General features: G+C 46.0%; 1 protein-coding gene across 1 annotated transcript; it reads right to left on the reverse strand.

The window, feature by feature from the left end:
* Positions 1 to 2,428: 2,428 nt before the first annotated feature.
* On the reverse strand, positions 2,429 to 14,817 carry LOC134350994 (nodal homolog). Its single transcript, XM_063056950.1, has 3 exons — positions 14,366 to 14,817; positions 8,695 to 9,491; positions 2,429 to 2,644 (listed from the first exon to the last, which is right to left on the reverse strand). Exons 1-3 carry the CDS (start codon positions 14,655 to 14,657, stop codon positions 2,492 to 2,494), a joined length of 1,242 nt encoding a protein of 413 aa, XP_062913020.1. The 5' UTR covers positions 14,658 to 14,817; the 3' UTR covers positions 2,429 to 2,491.
* Positions 14,818 to 16,925: the final 2,108 nt, after the last annotated feature.

Genomic DNA, 16,925 nt, shown 5'->3' on the forward strand with positions numbered 1-16,925 from the left:
CCATGCTGCCGAGCAATCCCCGACAAACCTGCTTTAACGCTCGCCTATTCACGGGACAATTTACAATAACCAATTAACCTATTCAGTTCATCTTTGGACTGTGGGAGGAAACCAGAGCACCCAGGGAAAAGCCACACATTCCACAGGGAGGACGTGCAAGCGCCTTACAGAAGATGCCAGGATTGACATCTGAATGCTGAACTTTGACCCCCCCCCAAGCTGCAGTAGCTCATGCAAACCGCTATGCTACCGTGGCGACCAATATTGAAAAATAGTCCCTGCGACTTCACAGAATCGAAGAACAAGCAGTTTCCCATTCTTAAGAATTTTTTGTAACCCAAGCTTTCTGTGAGTTGGAAACAAGCAACTACAGGGTGGGGCAGGGGCCCACTGAAATAGCGGTGATGGACGAGCGAGCGCGGCAGGAAGAGTGGCCGCCAGCCAGTCTCAGTGACCACTGAGCTGGCTTGATACTCCCAGCTCTGCTGGGCTCCACGAGGCCCCTGTTTATTGTGGCTCAGGGAGGAAGGTGTTGGGTAGAGAAGTCACAAGAAATGCCCCCTTCCCTCCCAGCAGAAGGTGCATACAGTTCCACAGCAGCCAGCAAACCTACCCAATCCATCCCGCCATTTCGGGGCATCCATAAATTAAGTGCTTATTACTCTGTAACAACACAGAAGACTCCATCAAAAATCTCTGGAGTAGGAGCTGGACTCAATCCCAAGCCCAGAGACTGCAAAATGCCTTCCTTTCAAAAGCCCTGAATGATGGGCTTCCTCTTCCCTTATTCCAGGGTCATTATAAGTCTCTCCACAAACAAAATTGCCTTCATGGTCCCTTCCTACAGACTTGCCATCATTTTATACCTGTGCCATCTCTCAAAATATCCACTGCCAGAAATGCCTGTTTACCCTGCACCCATCATGATTTTGCCCACCCCTATCAAATCTGCTCTAGATCCTCTTTGTTCTGAAGAGAACAAGCCTAACTTCTCCCATTGGACTTCGAAGCTGATCTCTCTTCTCCCTGGAGCCTGCCAAGTAGATCTATTTTATGTCCTCCTGTGGCCCTTCGCATTCTTCGTAAAACTGGCCCAAACAATATTCAAGATAATTTCTCTCCACCTCAGCTGTCTGCCTGTAGTTTTTGAAGCCCAGGATCTGAGATGGTTTTCAGAGTGGGGTAATGATACAGATGCTGGAGCCACTTTCTCAGAATGCCAGGGACCCAGGTTCGACCCTGAGTTCAGCTGCTATTCACGTGGAGTTTGGAAGTTCCTCTGTGTGCTGTGGATTCCTCCCACGTTGGTCGATAGGCTAACTGGTCGCTGTGAGATGCTTGTAATGAGTAGTAGAACCAGGGGGTAGTTTTGTGGGCATGCTGTGTGGTGGCACTTGTCAGCTGCTCTCAGTACCCCCTTGGACGTGTTGGTTTTGACTTTTGATGTACGTGTGATAAATAAACTTCTATCTTGAAAACTTGAATCTCGAGCTGATGAGAACATGAAGAGATTATCAAATGGGAATTAATGTAGGACTTGGAGGGGATCAATCCTGATTGTAGTGGTGCACCCTACAGGGGCCTTTGTACTGTTGTAACCCCTGGAAATGCTGACACGCTCCCAAGGAAGCCTCTGTAAATGGTGGCACACCCCTGCAAATTCCCATGTAGTGGCACAAATACCAGTCTCTGCTTCACAGTGCCAACCACCCAGGCTCAATCCCATCCTTGGCTGTTGTCTTTCTTAATTATAGGTGAAGGAACAGGCCCTTCTGGTTCAACTAAGTATGTGGCACAGTTTACACGTGTGGGGAAACCGGAGTCCTCGGAGGAAAGCTACGCAGTTATGGGGAGAACAGACAAACTCCTCCTAGGCAGAATGAATTCAGGTCACTGGTGCTGTAGTAGCATTACCCTGACCACTACTCAACCTTGCTGCCCTGCCCCACAGTAGCATGATTGTTAGCATAACACCGTTACAGACACTCCGCGACCACACACATTTCCTCCAGGTGTTCCGGTTTCCTCCAACATCACAAAGGCCTGCAGGTTGCTCAGTTAATTGGTCACTATAAACTGCACCAGTAGGGGTGGGCGCGTGGCCACATGGTTAAGGTGTTCGTCTAGTGATCTGAAGGTCGCTAGTTTGAGCCCTGGCTGAGGCAGCGTGTTGTGTCCTTGAACAAGGCACTTAACCACACATTGCTCTGCGATTTGGTGGGTTGAAAGACCTGGCTCCGTTTTGCATCTCCCGATGTCTCAATCTGAAATGTATTGAAATGGGGTTGGAGCACACTGCAGCCAGTGTCCAGCACAGTGAAGCTTTGGGATCATCCAGATCACATTCTAATTTATTGAAGGATCAAAGTACCATCAAGGTTTTCATATTACATTTATGTTTATACAAAAATATATCTTGTAGCCTATATACAGTATTTTCATTATTTACATTTTTTTAAAATTGACGAGCCAAACATTTGTGTGGCTTCATTCAATGGCAGCCACATTCCTCCACAATCATGTCCTTATGGTGACTCAGCACCACCTCCCAGTCCTTGTAGTAAAGCATGGACAAGGCACTCATTTTGATTGGAATGCAGGACGTACAGGGCACGCGCTCAGGATGGAGGGATTTCAGTAGACTCTGCAGACAAAAACACAAACAGAACAATAGTCAACTTGGAATGGACAGCAACGTCAACTTTTATGGCTCTTTAGGACAGATCAATAAATCTCTCCAAACAGAAAGGTGGCCCAGTAATGATTTAATATCCAAGATGTAGGAGTCTTATAGACAAAGGATTTCTATAGGGAAGATCCTCACTGAACTTCACTCACCCCAGCACTGAACTCTTCCCACAACCTATGGACTCACTTTCAAGAACACTTCATCTCATGTTCTCGATATTTATTGTTTATTTATTTATTGTATTTGCACAGTTAGTCATCTTTTGCACATTGGTAGTTTGCCCATCCTGTGTGCAGTTTTTCTCTGTATTGTGTTTATTCACCTTTACTTTGAATGCCTGCCAGAAAATGAGTCTCAGTTGTACATGGTGACATATATGCACTTTAACAATAGATATACTTTAAATAAAGGAAAACAACCTCTTTCTTTGGCAAGGTATCAGGGAACTGTGGCAACCTCTCTGAAAGTGGGTGGGGATGCAGATGTAACAGAAGCTTTTGAAAAGATTGCACATAAAGGTTCACGAGGTTAATTCCCAGGATGGCGGGGCTGTCATATGTTGAAAGATTGGAGCAACTGGGCTTGTATACACTGGAAATTAGAAGGATGAGAGGGGATCTGATTGAAACATATAAGATTATTAAGGGAATGGTCATGCTAGAGGCAGGAAGCATATTCCCGCTGATGGGCGAGTCCAGAACCAGAGGCCACAGTTTAAGAATAAGGGGTAGGCCATTTAGATTGGAGTTGAGGAAAAACTTTTTCACCCAGAGAGTGCTGGATATGTGGAATGCTCTGCCCCAGACGGCAGTGGAGGCCAAGTCTCTGGATGTTTTCAAGAAAGAGATGGATAGAGCTCTTAAAGATAGCAGAATCAAAGGTTATGGGGATAAGGCAGGAACTGGATACTGATTGTGGATGATCAGCCATGATCACAGTGAATGGCGGTGCTGGCTCGAAGGGCCAAATAGCCTACTCCTGCACCTATTGTCTACAAGATGGGTTTGGGGCTAGGGAAGGTGACCAGTTGGAGAACCACGTCAAAAAAAAGGGACCAAGTAGACATAATGGGCTGAACAGCATCTACCCATGATTAGAGATTAAACAACATCATAATTTGTGGGTCGCATGGGGATGGGATAATAGGAATAATGTTGCCAGGACTTGAGGAACTGATTAATGGAGAGGGGCTGAGCAGATTGGGACTTTATCCATTGGTGTGTAGGAGAATGAGGGATGATCTTGGGGCAGGGGTTCTGACCTGGAGTCTGCAGACTCCTTGGTTAATGGTAGGGGTCCGTGGCATAAAAAGGGTAGGAATCCAGGTCATAGAGAGTTGCATAAAATTATGAGGGGCAGAGATGGGGCGAATGCACACAGGCCTTTACCCAGGATTTGCAAACATCAAGAACTAGAGAGGATAGGTTTAAGGTAAAAGAAGAGATCTAATAGGAACCGAACGGACAAATTTCCACCCAGAAGGTAGTCAGTACACAGTATGACACGTCAGAGGTAGGTGAAGCAGCTACATTAACATTTAAAAGATACTTGGACAGGTACATGGATTGGAAAGGTTTAAAAGCAGGGGTTCTCAATCTTTTATATAGCATGGACCCCGAGCATTAACTGAGGGGTCTGTGAACCCCAGATTGAAAACCCTGGTTTGGAGGGCTATGGACCCAATGGAGGCAAATAGGACTAGCTTGGATGGAAATCTTCGTCAGCAGATGGGCCAAAGGGCACATTGCCTTACTGTATGATTCTATATCTATGTCTTGAGGTTTTGTTGACAAGAAGAATTTTAAAGGGAGGTGAGAGGTGCGTGGTAAAGCACAGAGGGTAATGGGGAAAGATTTGGTGAATGAAGACGTTCACAAAAGTGAAGTACTCTTGTTAAGCTCACTTGCATCAGGTAGATACACAAAAGGGCCAGAATAAGAGGCCCAGAGATGGATGATTGGTTTCCGTTGCATCAAAGTTCAACAAAGGATGCACAAATATCCAAACCCCGTCAGACTGCGAGGACAGGGAGCACTAGCGTAGGAGAAACTAGATTCAGGCAAGTTAGACATGGAGGGGGATTACGAGACTAATGGTATATCCAAGGCTGGAAGTAGACAAGGGGAACAAAAAGGACTTTAATGTCCTCAGTGAAGATAATAAAATAATAAATGAGACAGATAGGTTAAACTCAAAAGCCACTATGAGGCAGACTGGACTGCCAATTCATTCCAAGCAATGTAATCAGAGTTCACACCAGAATTAGAACATGAATGAAGTGTCAGACCCATTGTGAACTCAGCTGGTTTACAGGAAGAGTTTAAAGAGTCAGAATGAGTGGTCCCAATGTAGGGATTGGGAGGACTTGGTCATTCTGGCTCATTCAGACACTGAATATGCTGCCAGAGGAATATTTAAGTCATATTATGATGGGAGAATGGGGCAGATTGGGGACGTTTAATGGACTAAATGATTTTTTCTGTTCTTTGACGCTTCCCGTGTTTTTCCAGCATCGCATGACCCCAAGCCTTCCTTCACAACAGTTGCTGTAGATTCAGTATCAGTGTGAGGTGGTACCAAGACAGAATCAAGAGTTTCAACTCTAAAGGAAACCCTTAGCAGGGAAATTAATAGTTTTTTTGTTGTTGTTCATTCTTGAGAGAAGACCTTCACTAGAACTACATTAAAACCTAGAATCAGGAAATAGGCTATTCAGCCCCTCTTGCCACTCAGTAAGGTCATGCCCAATCTTTGACTTGGCCCCTCGTTATCTAGAAGTGTAGTGATGCAAAAACCCATCCCTAATTGCCAGGAGAATGGAATAGGGATAGGGAGTCTTAAGTGGCCAGGAATGGTTTGATATGACCAAGTGAATTAGCCACTTCAGAGGTTATTCAAGACTGAGCCACATTGCTGTGGGCAGGACTCTCACAGAGATCAGGCAAGGATCAAAATGGTCAAGTGAACAAGTCAGTCCAAACCCCCACTGGAAAACCTCGGAATCATCAGCTAGATCAAACGGATCCTCTCCTTCACCAACATGGTGACACAGCCTCTCAGTGTGATGGATTGTGGGTAAGTACAAGTACAAGAGGACCACAAATTCCCCTCCATCTCCCATTAGTGGATTCAACATTTGGGCCCATGTTGTGGCACAACTGTAAATTTTTAGAAGATTAGGTTACATTATGTACAGTACAAAACAGTTCCTGAAAGGGAGTGTGTGAAGTTAATGAAAGGTAGGAACATCACTTAAGGAAGAGAGTCAAGAAGCGGGCACAGAAATAATTCAGAAGGTGGACATGCTCAATTTTCCACACCATGAATGAGTAATCACATCAAATGATTTAGACTTAGTTGTGCTAGAAAGTTTGTGGATTTCTGCATAAATATGACCTGAAATGTGATCAGATCTTCACACAAGAACTAAAACTAGATGAAAAGAACCCAATTAAATAACACAAAAAAACTTCATACTTGTTCATTTATTGAGAAAAATGTATATGTTGGGAAAAAGCATGTGAACCTTTGCTTTCAGTAACTGGTACAGAAATAACTTCAACCAATTCCGATAACTGTTGATCTATCCTGCACATCGGCTTGGAGGAATTTTAGGCCATTCCTCCTTATAAGGCTGCTTCAGCTCTGGGATGGTGGTGGATTTCCGTGCATGAACTGCCTGCTTCAGGTCCATCTGCAACATTTCTGTAGGATTAAGGTCAGGACCTTGACTTGGCCATTCCAAAACATGAGTTTTCTTCTTTTTAAACCATTCTGTGTTGATTTACTCTTGTCTTTCGGATCATTGTCTTGTTGTATCATCCAACTACTATTAAGCTTCAGGTGACAGACTGTTACCATGACATTCTCCTGTGAAAAGGTCTTGATACAATTTTCATTTCATTGTTACCTGAACAACAGCAAGCTGTCCAGTCTGAGCAGCAAAGCGTCCCTAAACCATGATGCTGCTTCCACCATGCTTCACAGTTAGGATGAGGTTTTGGTGTTGGTGTGCAGTGCCCTTTTTGCTCCAAACATGGCAATGTGCATTTCTGCCTAAAAGTTCAACTTTTGTCTCATCTGTCCACAGAACATTGACCCAGAGGCATTGTAGAATATGCACACTTGAGACATGCAGCAATGATTTTGTTTTTTGGAGAGTAGTGGTTTCCTCTGTGGTGTCCTTCCATTCAGTGTTTTGCTTATAGTGAACACATGAACAGAGACTTTAGCAAGTTCTTCAGATTTCTGCGGGTCTTTTGCTGTTGCCTTTGGGTTCTTTTTCACCTCCTTCAGCATTCCACATTGTGCTCTTAGTGTAATCTTTGCAGGATGCCCATTCCTAGGGAGAGTAGCAACAGTACTGAGTTTCCTCCACTTGTAGACAATTTCTCTTACTGTGGGCTGAGGAATACTCGGGTCCTTAGAAATGCTTTTGTAGCCTCTTCCAGCTTCATGCATCTCTACAATTCTTCTTCTAAAGGTCCTCTGAAAGTTGTTTTGATCAAGGCATGGGGCACATAAACAGATCTTTCTTGAGAAGAGGCAGCTCTGTCAGTAACCTGAATTTGTGTGGTTTTTTTTAAAAAATAGGGCAGGGCACGGCACCTCCAATCTCATCTCATTGATTGGAACACCAACTCCAAATAACTTTTGTAGAAGGCATTACCCCAGAGATTTACATACTTTTTCCAACAAATACATGTAATACTGGATCACTTTTCCTCAATAAATAAATGAACTATGAGGGGTGATTGATGTTTGTGGCCTAAGGTAGGAGTCAGTTTTAGAAAACCTAGTCGATTTATCTTTCAACATAGTCCCCTCTTACATGTACACACTTAGTCCAGCGGTCGTAGAGCATACGGATCCCTTCTTTGTAGAAGTGATCCACAGCAGGCATGATTGGTAAGTTCGTGGCCTAAGGTAGAAGGAGATGAGTTATTAACTTCAAACTTGCTGCATAATCACTCAAAGAGTTGAACTGCACGTGCTTGTAACGAGAGCTTCTTGGACCTCCAGGTGGTCCACAGCAGAGGTGGTTGATAAGTTCGTGGCCAAAGATAGATGGAGCTGAGTTATACAGCTCTCGTTACATGCACATGCAGTTCAACTCTGGGTGAAAATGCAGAAAGTTTGAAATTTCTCATCTCCTTTTACTTTAGGCCACGAACTTATTAATCACCCCTGCTGTGGACCACTTTCTGGAGGTCCAAGACGCCGACTTCTACAAAGAATGGATCCATATGCTCCACAACGCTGGACTAAGTGTGTAAATGTAGGAAAAATAAATGTGCTAGGTTTTCTAAAATTGACTCCTTCTACCTTAGGCCACAAACTTATCAATCACCCCTCGTATAACATTTGTGTTATTTATTTAATTGGGTTCTTTTTATCTAGTTTTAGGACTTGCATGAAGATCTGACAACACACACAAAAGTTGCTGGTGAACGCAGCGGGCCAGGCAGCATCTCTAGGAAGAGGTACAGTCGACATTTCATACCTTGCATGAAGATCCGACCACATTTTAGGTCATAATTATGCAGAAATAGAGAAAATTCTACAGCGTTCACAAACTTTCTAGCACCACTATAATCGGTGTTTTCAAAGTTAATTTTTGTTTCAGAGAGAGATGATACACCTGGGATTAGAGTCTGCAGTAGATGGATTATCTAGGGAAGGGATAGTGGAGATTATTAAAGTATATATCCAATATCTCAACAGTGAATGAAGTCTGATGGAGCGACAGTGTAGTAAGAGTGAGATACTTGTGTCTAACTTTCAATAAACATGTTTTACAAAATATTTGATGTGTTATTATAGTGGGTCTAGTTGTGGTTTGAGATAGAGGAGCAGATAACCAGAAATGGTTAATAAAGTTGGACAGGGGGTTCTGGGAAGGAGTGAAAGGCATCTGGTGTCACCCAAGATGAAAGAAAAATCACCAAGGCAGGGCATCTCCTCCTGGCGGAACTACTGCTGGTGAGTCACCTCTTCTGTCTCACCTGCATGTATGCGTGGTTCGTGGGCATGAACGTCTCATCCACTGGCGATGGGCATTCCCCGCCACACCGGTAGGCATTAAAGCTTTTGGGGTAGATGACCCACTCGCCCCATCCTATCTGATCAAAGTTCACCTCCATGTCCATCCTCCGACACAGGGACTGGTCCTTCCTCAGCTCCACCGTGCTGTTGCCCATGTTCAGCCTTTCCTTCCTGTTCCTCTTGTGCCTCTTGCTGCCGGCCTCTTGCCGGTGCCTGCCGCCCAGCCGGTGCTCCGACTGCAGCACGGTACTCAGCAGCGTGGAGGTCGGCCCTCCGAGCCTGGCATTATTCCTCTTGAGAAACACCACCATCATGATCTGGTGAGCATTCCGCTTGGGAGGCCTCCTCTGGCCCGCCGCGGCTCCTGGCTTGGCCCGCTTCGCCGGCGGCAACCGCCGGCGCTCTTCACTCTCCTGGCAGTCCCCGGAGAGAGGCTGGTGAATATCCCATTGCCCGGATCCTTCGAAAGACTCGTGGCCCAGCCAGGTGTTGAGGAGGCCGGTGATGTTGAAGACCTGCCAACCCGACCTGGCGCTGGAAGGGCCTGCGGTGAAGGAGCCGAGAGTCAAGTGGTCGTAGCAAGTCCTGTTGCCATGGCAATTGTAGATGTGGCTGTGGTTAATGACAACTGTGGTGTTTTGGCAGGTGGAGAACAGAGGTGGGCGGATGCGAAGCTCGGCAAACTGTACAGTCTCGTGGGCCGAAATGGAGGTCATGTCAAAATTGATAACCCAGCCATCTTCACTGTGATTCCAAGCTGAAAGAGATAGAATTATCATGTTAACGAAACCCACAGCAAGGAAAGAGGTCGTGCAATTCCATCCTCTGAAGAAGCAGGGTTCATCTGGAGCAACGTTTGCTCTGTCTGGCTGCTCCATTACTGAAATGATGTGGGGACTTTGCTGAGGGTTCAGAAAAGGTTTACCAGGATGCTGACTGGATCAGAGGGCAGGTGCTAGAAGGGAAGGTCAAAATTGGGTTGGTTTCTCTGGGTGTGATGGACACTGAGGAGACCTAAAAGAAGTTTTTAAGGTGATGAGGCACAGGTTAGATAGCAATATCTTTTACTCCAGGGTCAAAATGTCTAATACAGAGGACATTCAGTACATTTAAGTTTGAGGGGGTTGAGTTCAAAGGTGAAGTGAGCAGATCTTCTTAAATACACAGAACAGTGTGTGTCTGGAATGCGGTGACAGGGGTGGTGGAGGTAGAAATGCAAAGTATACTAGAGACATTTCAAAGGCTCACAGATAGGCACATGAATGTGCAGAGAATGGGGAACGAGGCAAAGAGGGACATTGTGTAGGCAGAAGGGGTTAGTTTAGTTCGGCATTTAGTTAGTTCAGTACATTCAGTGGGCCGAAAGGTTTGTTCCTGTGCTGTACTGGTCTACATTCAATGCAGTAGTTACAAACGTACATTTAATTGTAGATTCCCTACACTCGTTTCTAATATAGAAGGAAAGAACACTGAAATTGGTCAACGAGTCAGCCAGATTCATTCCATACAGAACAGGCCCTTTGGCCCATTAAGTCCATGCCAACCTAATGGTTACACGTTACACCAATCCTATATTAATTTTAAAGTAAATCATCCACGTTCTCATCAATTCCTCCAGATTCTACCGCTCCGCCACACACTAGGTGAGTGCGTACACAATACCATCTGCAAATCACGGGGACGCGGGAAGACAGCAGGGCACCCAGGGAGACTCACACATCCACAGGGAGAATGTGGAAACTCCGCGCAGCGCTCCGTTGCATCACTGCCCGATATGGAGGCTTCGATGCACAGAGGCTGCAGAGGGTTGTCGGCGCAGCCAAAGGCGGCGGGGTAGTGCGGCGGTTCATACAACGCTCTACAGTACAGACGAGCCGGGATCATTTCCCGCCACTGCCCATGAGGAATTTGTACTTTCTCCCCGTGAGTTTTCTCCCAGTGCTCCTGCAATCCAAAGTCATATTGGTTGGTAGGTTAATTGGTCATTGTAAATTGTGCCATGACTAGGCCAGGGTTAAATCGGGGGATTGCTGGGCAGCATGGGAGGAGCCAGAAAGGCCTATTCCACGCTGTATCTCAATAAACAAACAAATAAATAGATTCGTCACAGGCACAACCCTCCCCACCATCTCAGGAGAGCACCATCCGTCATCAAGGACCCTCCCCATCTGGGACATGCCCTCCTCTCAATACTACCATCAGGGAACAGGTACAGGAGCCGGAAGACACACACAGTTCTAGGAACAGCTTCGTCCCCTCTGTCAATCCATGAATCAATAAATTTCTCTACTCCTCTTTTGCACTATTACCAGCACTTAGTAAAGTTTTTGTACTGAACTGCTGCCATAAAACAAATTTCACTCCATCAATATTTCCTGACCTGCTGAGCTAGCAGCTTTGTGTGTTGCTCCAGATGTCCAGTATCCGCAATCTCATTGTCTCTACAAATGATATTGATGACTCGTACGAGAACAAGTGTGTTGATGGAACAGAGTGAGGGGCTGTGTATCACTCCTGTCTCCGTGCCTGTAATTCTACATCGTATCTGTATCATTCTGTATGAGTACATGCAGCAATAAACTTGACTAGGGAAAAGATAGGAAAGTGTCATGAAGATGACTGAAGATTACAAAAGGAATAGGCAAAATCAGAAGGAGATCTGACAAATGGATTATAATGGGGGAAAATGTGAAATTGTATATTTTGGTAGGATAATATCTTTATATGATAAATTGCAGGTACAGCAGCAGTGGAAAAGCTGAACAGAATGGTTGTCATTCACCAAATGGGAAATTGAATACAAAAGTAAAGTGGTTGTTGTACATTCAGTGACCACTTTATTAGGTACGCTTGCGCACCTACTCATTAATGCAAGCATCTAATCAGCCAATCATGTAGCAGCAGCTCAATGCATAAAGGCATGCAGGCACAGTCAAGAGGTTCAGTTGTCATTCAGATCAATCATCAGATTGGCAAAGAAAAATGATAAGTGACTTTGAGATGAATGTTGGTGCCCGATGGGGCGATTCCAGTATCTCAGAAAGTGCTGACCTCCTGGGGTTTTCACACACAACAGTCTCTAGGGTTTACAGAGAATGGTGTGGAAAAACAAGAACGTCCAGTGAGTGGCAGCTTTTTTGGGTGAAAACACCTTGTTAATGAGAGAGGTCAGAGGAGACTGGCCTGACGGGTTCAAGCTGACAGGAAAGGGGGCAATAACTCAAATAATCATATGTCATGACAGAGTGTGCAGAAGAGCACAAGTTGAATGCACGTGTTGAACCTGCAAGTGGATGGGCTACAGCAGCAAAAGATAATGAGCATACACTCAGTGGCCACTTTATCAGGTACAGGAGGCCCCTCAGAGGGGCCACTGAGCATATGGTTAAAGAGGTGGTGTTATCAGTTATATGGAGCATTGGTGAGGCCACAGCTGGAAGTACTGGTGTCCTTACTTAGGGTGGTTGTTTTTAGGGAGCGGTTCAGAGTTTAGAGGTTTACTGGATCAATACCTGGAAAGGATGAAGAGGTGTGCGAAAGGTACCCAAAAAGTTGGCAATTTCACACTGAATTGACACCAGTTCAGTCCCTCCCAGGGGTGGCATTCCTTCGCAACTTTCTTCATGGAGAAGCAGAATATGTGAACCTCTGAGGCAGAGGTGGATTGACACTTGATAAACGCGAGGGGGTGAAGGATAATCATGAGGCAACATGTCAGCATAGTGGTTTGCTCAACGCTTTACCGTGCCAGTGATCAGCAGTCCCACCTCTGTCTGTAAAACTTTAAACATTTTCATGACCAGGTGGGTTTCCTTTGGGCTCTCCAGTTTCCTCCCATAGTCAGATGACAGACTGGTTAGGGCTAGTAAATTGTGGGCATGCTGTTTTGGGGCTGGAAGCATGGCAACACTTGTGGGCTACGCCCAGAATATCCTCACACTGTATTGGATGTTGGCACAAATGACACATTTCACCGTGCAGTATCGTGGAAAGGTGTTAGGCACATATATACAGCTGGGGTACCCAAGACTTTTGTCAAAGTGGTGCAGAGAGCAGGTTTATAAATCTAACAGGAGCAAAAGGATGTTGGGAATGGCGATGGTGGAGTGCCACGGGAGGGGCGTGGGACAGGTGGCAGGGCAGTGGGTCACCCAGGTGCAGACACACCCAACCCTGAGGCACCAGGCAATGTCATTTGATTCTAAACAATAGGTTTACTGACCATTACAGAATGTCTCTCGGTTGCTTCCTGCTCCCTCCACTCTCCCTTCCCCTTTTCCCAACCATGATCCCCCTCTCCCTGCCCCCTTCCCATCCTCAGTCCACAATAGAGACCCATATCAGAATCAGGTCATGAAATTTGTTTTTTTTTTTGGTAGCAGCAGTACAGTGCAATACATAAAATTACTACAGTACTGTGCACAAGTCTTAAGCACCCTGACTATATACACTGTGTGTGCCAAAGACTGTTATGTATCCGACATTTCCATGTACAAGTGACAAATAAATCTAATCTTTCGATCTTTGATCAGATAGACTGAAACACAGGGCTGAAGGTGTAATCAGCTCACACACAAATATATTAAGTAATGGGACTCGAGGGGCCGAGTGGCCTATAATTGCTTTTATACAATGCCTTTCATCACCAATAAAGTACTTTTTGGATTGTAGCCAGGGTTGCATTGTAGGCAAGTTCCCACAAGCAGCAACCTGTTAATGACTGGATAAACTATTTAATGTTGTTAACTGGAGGTTGACTATAGGTCAGAATGGGTATCCTGGACAGGACTTCTAACCTCAATCTACTTCTTGTCTGGACAGTTCCGTTTTGCCATTAGGGGAATTCGCTGGCTGTGAACTGCCCGCTCCTTTTCCTACATTACAACTAACACACACACACACTTACTTCAGGAGGAACTCAGTAGGTCAGGAAGTCGACATTTCGGGCCAAGACCCTTCATTAATTATAAAAAAACATTCCATATCAGATACCTAGGACATTTCTGTGCTATCCAGAATATTCTAGGAAAGTGTCAGCTCGTTCCTCGAGGACGTAGGTGTCCTTTGTCTCGACCCCCTCCACACATAACATCAAACACGTCCACATTCTCACTTCATTCGGGGGATGAGCTGTGGATCTTGCTCTGCCTCTGCCTGGACGGAGGCTTCTCCACATGCCCCCGGCGGCGTGAGGAAAGGGACCCAGATGATACCCTAACCCCTGTGAGGATGGCGGAGGGACCCACTGGCCAACTAGACTTTGCCTTACTCCCAAGCCCTCGTCTACAGCGACCACACTTCCAACAGTCACTAATTCCAAAACGCTTTGGAACTTCCTGAAAAGCCATAGAAAACATTGTCCTTTAACGAGGCGGGTCAGGATCCCATCCCAAAACTGTGTACGAGTTTCACGCTGTCTAATCCCAGAAACATGTCGAAGGTAACGCCCTCAAAGCAGAATCCACCTTCCCAGATCGGAGAGCTGACGAAGCAAGCTCTGACCTATAACACTAACCATATTAACGTCTCTCTCCACAGATGCCATCCGACCTGACAAGTGTATCTCGAATTATCTGGTTTTGTTTCAGGTCTCAGCACCTGCAGAGTTTCGAAGATGTTAGACCAACTCACCCCTGGCCATCAGACTGACCACTTCGTCTGCCTCTTGCACCGCCGTCTGGTCCTGGGCGGAGAGATCCCTGCCACCTCTGCCGGTCACAGCCTTGTACAGTTGGATCATGTAGAACGGGTATCGAGGTCGGTGCCCGGGACTTGCCTCTCCCCGTTCAGCAGGTACGGATTGGGCTCTACCCAAGAAGCGACGCAGGGTGTCCTGCTCCTGTGCCGGACTCCCGTGCCAAGCGACTACAGCAAGGAGCGGGGCAGAGATCAGCAGGAGGAGAAGAAGGAGGAGGACGGCCATCTGGAACGGATCTTCGAGCCGCTGTCAGTCTCCGGCTGATGGAAAAGCTGGAGGAAACTGCCTGTTTAGTGACTGCCCGCCTCTTATAGTCCAGGGCTGCGGATTGATCTCGCCGCCTTCTTATTGGCAGACTTCAATTTCCTTCACCCCAATACACACAAGTTCGCAGCTCACCCCAGCCTGAACTACAGACTCTATGGAACGCCGTCTTCACTACACGTTTTATAGCCAAAGATAGTCCCCTTTTCCGCAACAAATGCGTTAAATGTGGAAGTGGGCCGTAATTCCCTTCTTGCGAGTGAAATAACAATTAGCGAAAACAAAAACAAATTTCCGAAATATTGCCTCGCGTCTGTCAGATTTTAAATCGGGTTGAGATTCTAACAAGATGGGTTGGGGAGGGGGTGCAAATAAAATAGTTTTAACAGCTCCTTGTTTTGGGATGGAATGCCCACCAGAAAATAAATCTGAGGATAGTATATAGTGACATATACAGTACGTACTTCGATAAATAAACTTATTTTGAACTTTGAGCGGGTGCTTTGTCTGACCTCCTGATTAATCTGCCGGCCAGAACGCTTTAACTCAGCAGAGCAGCATCGCTCGTTGCTTCACCGTGCCAATGATCAAATCAATTTGTCGCAAACGAGATCACCATCTCTGGAATAAAGGACCCTATTCAATCCCAATCCTGTTTTTAATCCATCGCAATTAACTCACATCTCCCTAATCCAGATTGGAGAGTTACGTCTCTTCATGTATCAATAAATTTAACGGCGCGCACAAGGGTGAAAGATATATGTCTAAAATTGTGTGAAGATTTTGTTTTCCCGTAATGATGAAACCATTTAAAAATCTCTCTCCCCACCCTCACAATCTGCTCGGTAGAAATAACTGAATAGCTATGAGTTGAGGACAGCACCGCGGACTCAATGGAGGGAGGAGGGGCGGGGTGGAGGTTCAGGTTGGTTTCAGTCACCGAGGTGTCAGCTGCCGGCATCTTTGAATTGGCAGAGAAAACGAGCTGCTAATGGGCCGAATACCAGGCCTGTTCGTTTAATTATACGCTCATTCCCCCCAAACACACCTCGGCTGGATTCCTGGTTGCTTTCGTGCTTGGGTCCCAGCCACGGAGCGTAGTGAGACGTCTGTTGGCTGGGGACTCCTAGCCCGAGGGTTGATAGGATCCCCGGGGTTATCATTATTGGTTCAGTTGTCGGCAATGGGCACGTGGTATTAAATCTCTCGCCCTCGCACCAGATCCTCGGCCCACCCACATAACCCCGTACCCATCCACTGACGCTTCCTCCAGCCTCACTCCCTTTCTCTCTCATGTCCATCACATCCACCATTCCCACCTCACCAAATGGACCAACTTTCTTAGTCCTTGCACCTTCCCACTGGTCTGATGCTCCTGCTCAATCTCACTACACTCAATATGCCTTAGGAACAGGCCATTCTGCCTCTCTTGTTTGTGCTAGTATTTCGGCTCCCTGTGGGCTTCCTCATGCGCTTCTAGTGTGATCACTTGAGTCAAGTATGATGGATAGTGCCTGTGCATGGCTTGGTTTAACATGGGAAGACTGATGCACCGGCACCTGCCACACAGATAGATTGGGATCAGCATCCGTTGACATACACGATGACTGGGTACCCTTCACTGTAGCAACCTTCCCTCACCTCCACTGCTGTTGTGATGTGTCATCTCCTTCTGCCAGCTCCACCACTAAGGTCTTGGTTGAATCAGTCTTTGTTTGGAACTTCCCCCATGACCTTACCACCAGAAGCTAAGCTCCAGGTGGCATCACTCTTGGGATCAAAGGAACTCACAAGCCTCTTCACTACAATAAGGGGACATCCCGAAGTCTCACCTCTAGGACCACGCCCCCCTTGTGATTAAGTTGCTTCTCCTCAAATATTTGTTGGTTATCTTCCTCAATGTCCCTCAAGGAATGAGATCTACATTCCGGCTGAAATTTTTTCTCCTGAATCCCCTGCTGGATGTAATGGTGATATGCAAGTATTTCAAGGCAAAAGAGTAGTTAGGGGGAGAGAATTGGGCACCTCATAAAAGATCAAGGTGGACATCTTTGTGTGGAGCTGCATAAGGCGGGTGAGGTCCTCAATTAATGTTTTTCCTTTTTTTTTACAATGGAGAAGGACATAATGAGTTAGTTACTTGAGATGCTCAATGGGGATGTTGTGGGTATGTTCTGAATAATGGCAGAGGAGGTACTGAATGTCTTAAAGCATATGAAGGTAGATAAA

The sequence above is a fragment of the Mobula hypostoma genome, chromosome 8 (genome assembly GCF_963921235.1).
Source record: "Mobula hypostoma chromosome 8, sMobHyp1.1, whole genome shotgun sequence".
NCBI lineage: Eukaryota > Metazoa > Chordata > Chondrichthyes > Myliobatiformes > Myliobatidae > Mobula > Mobula hypostoma.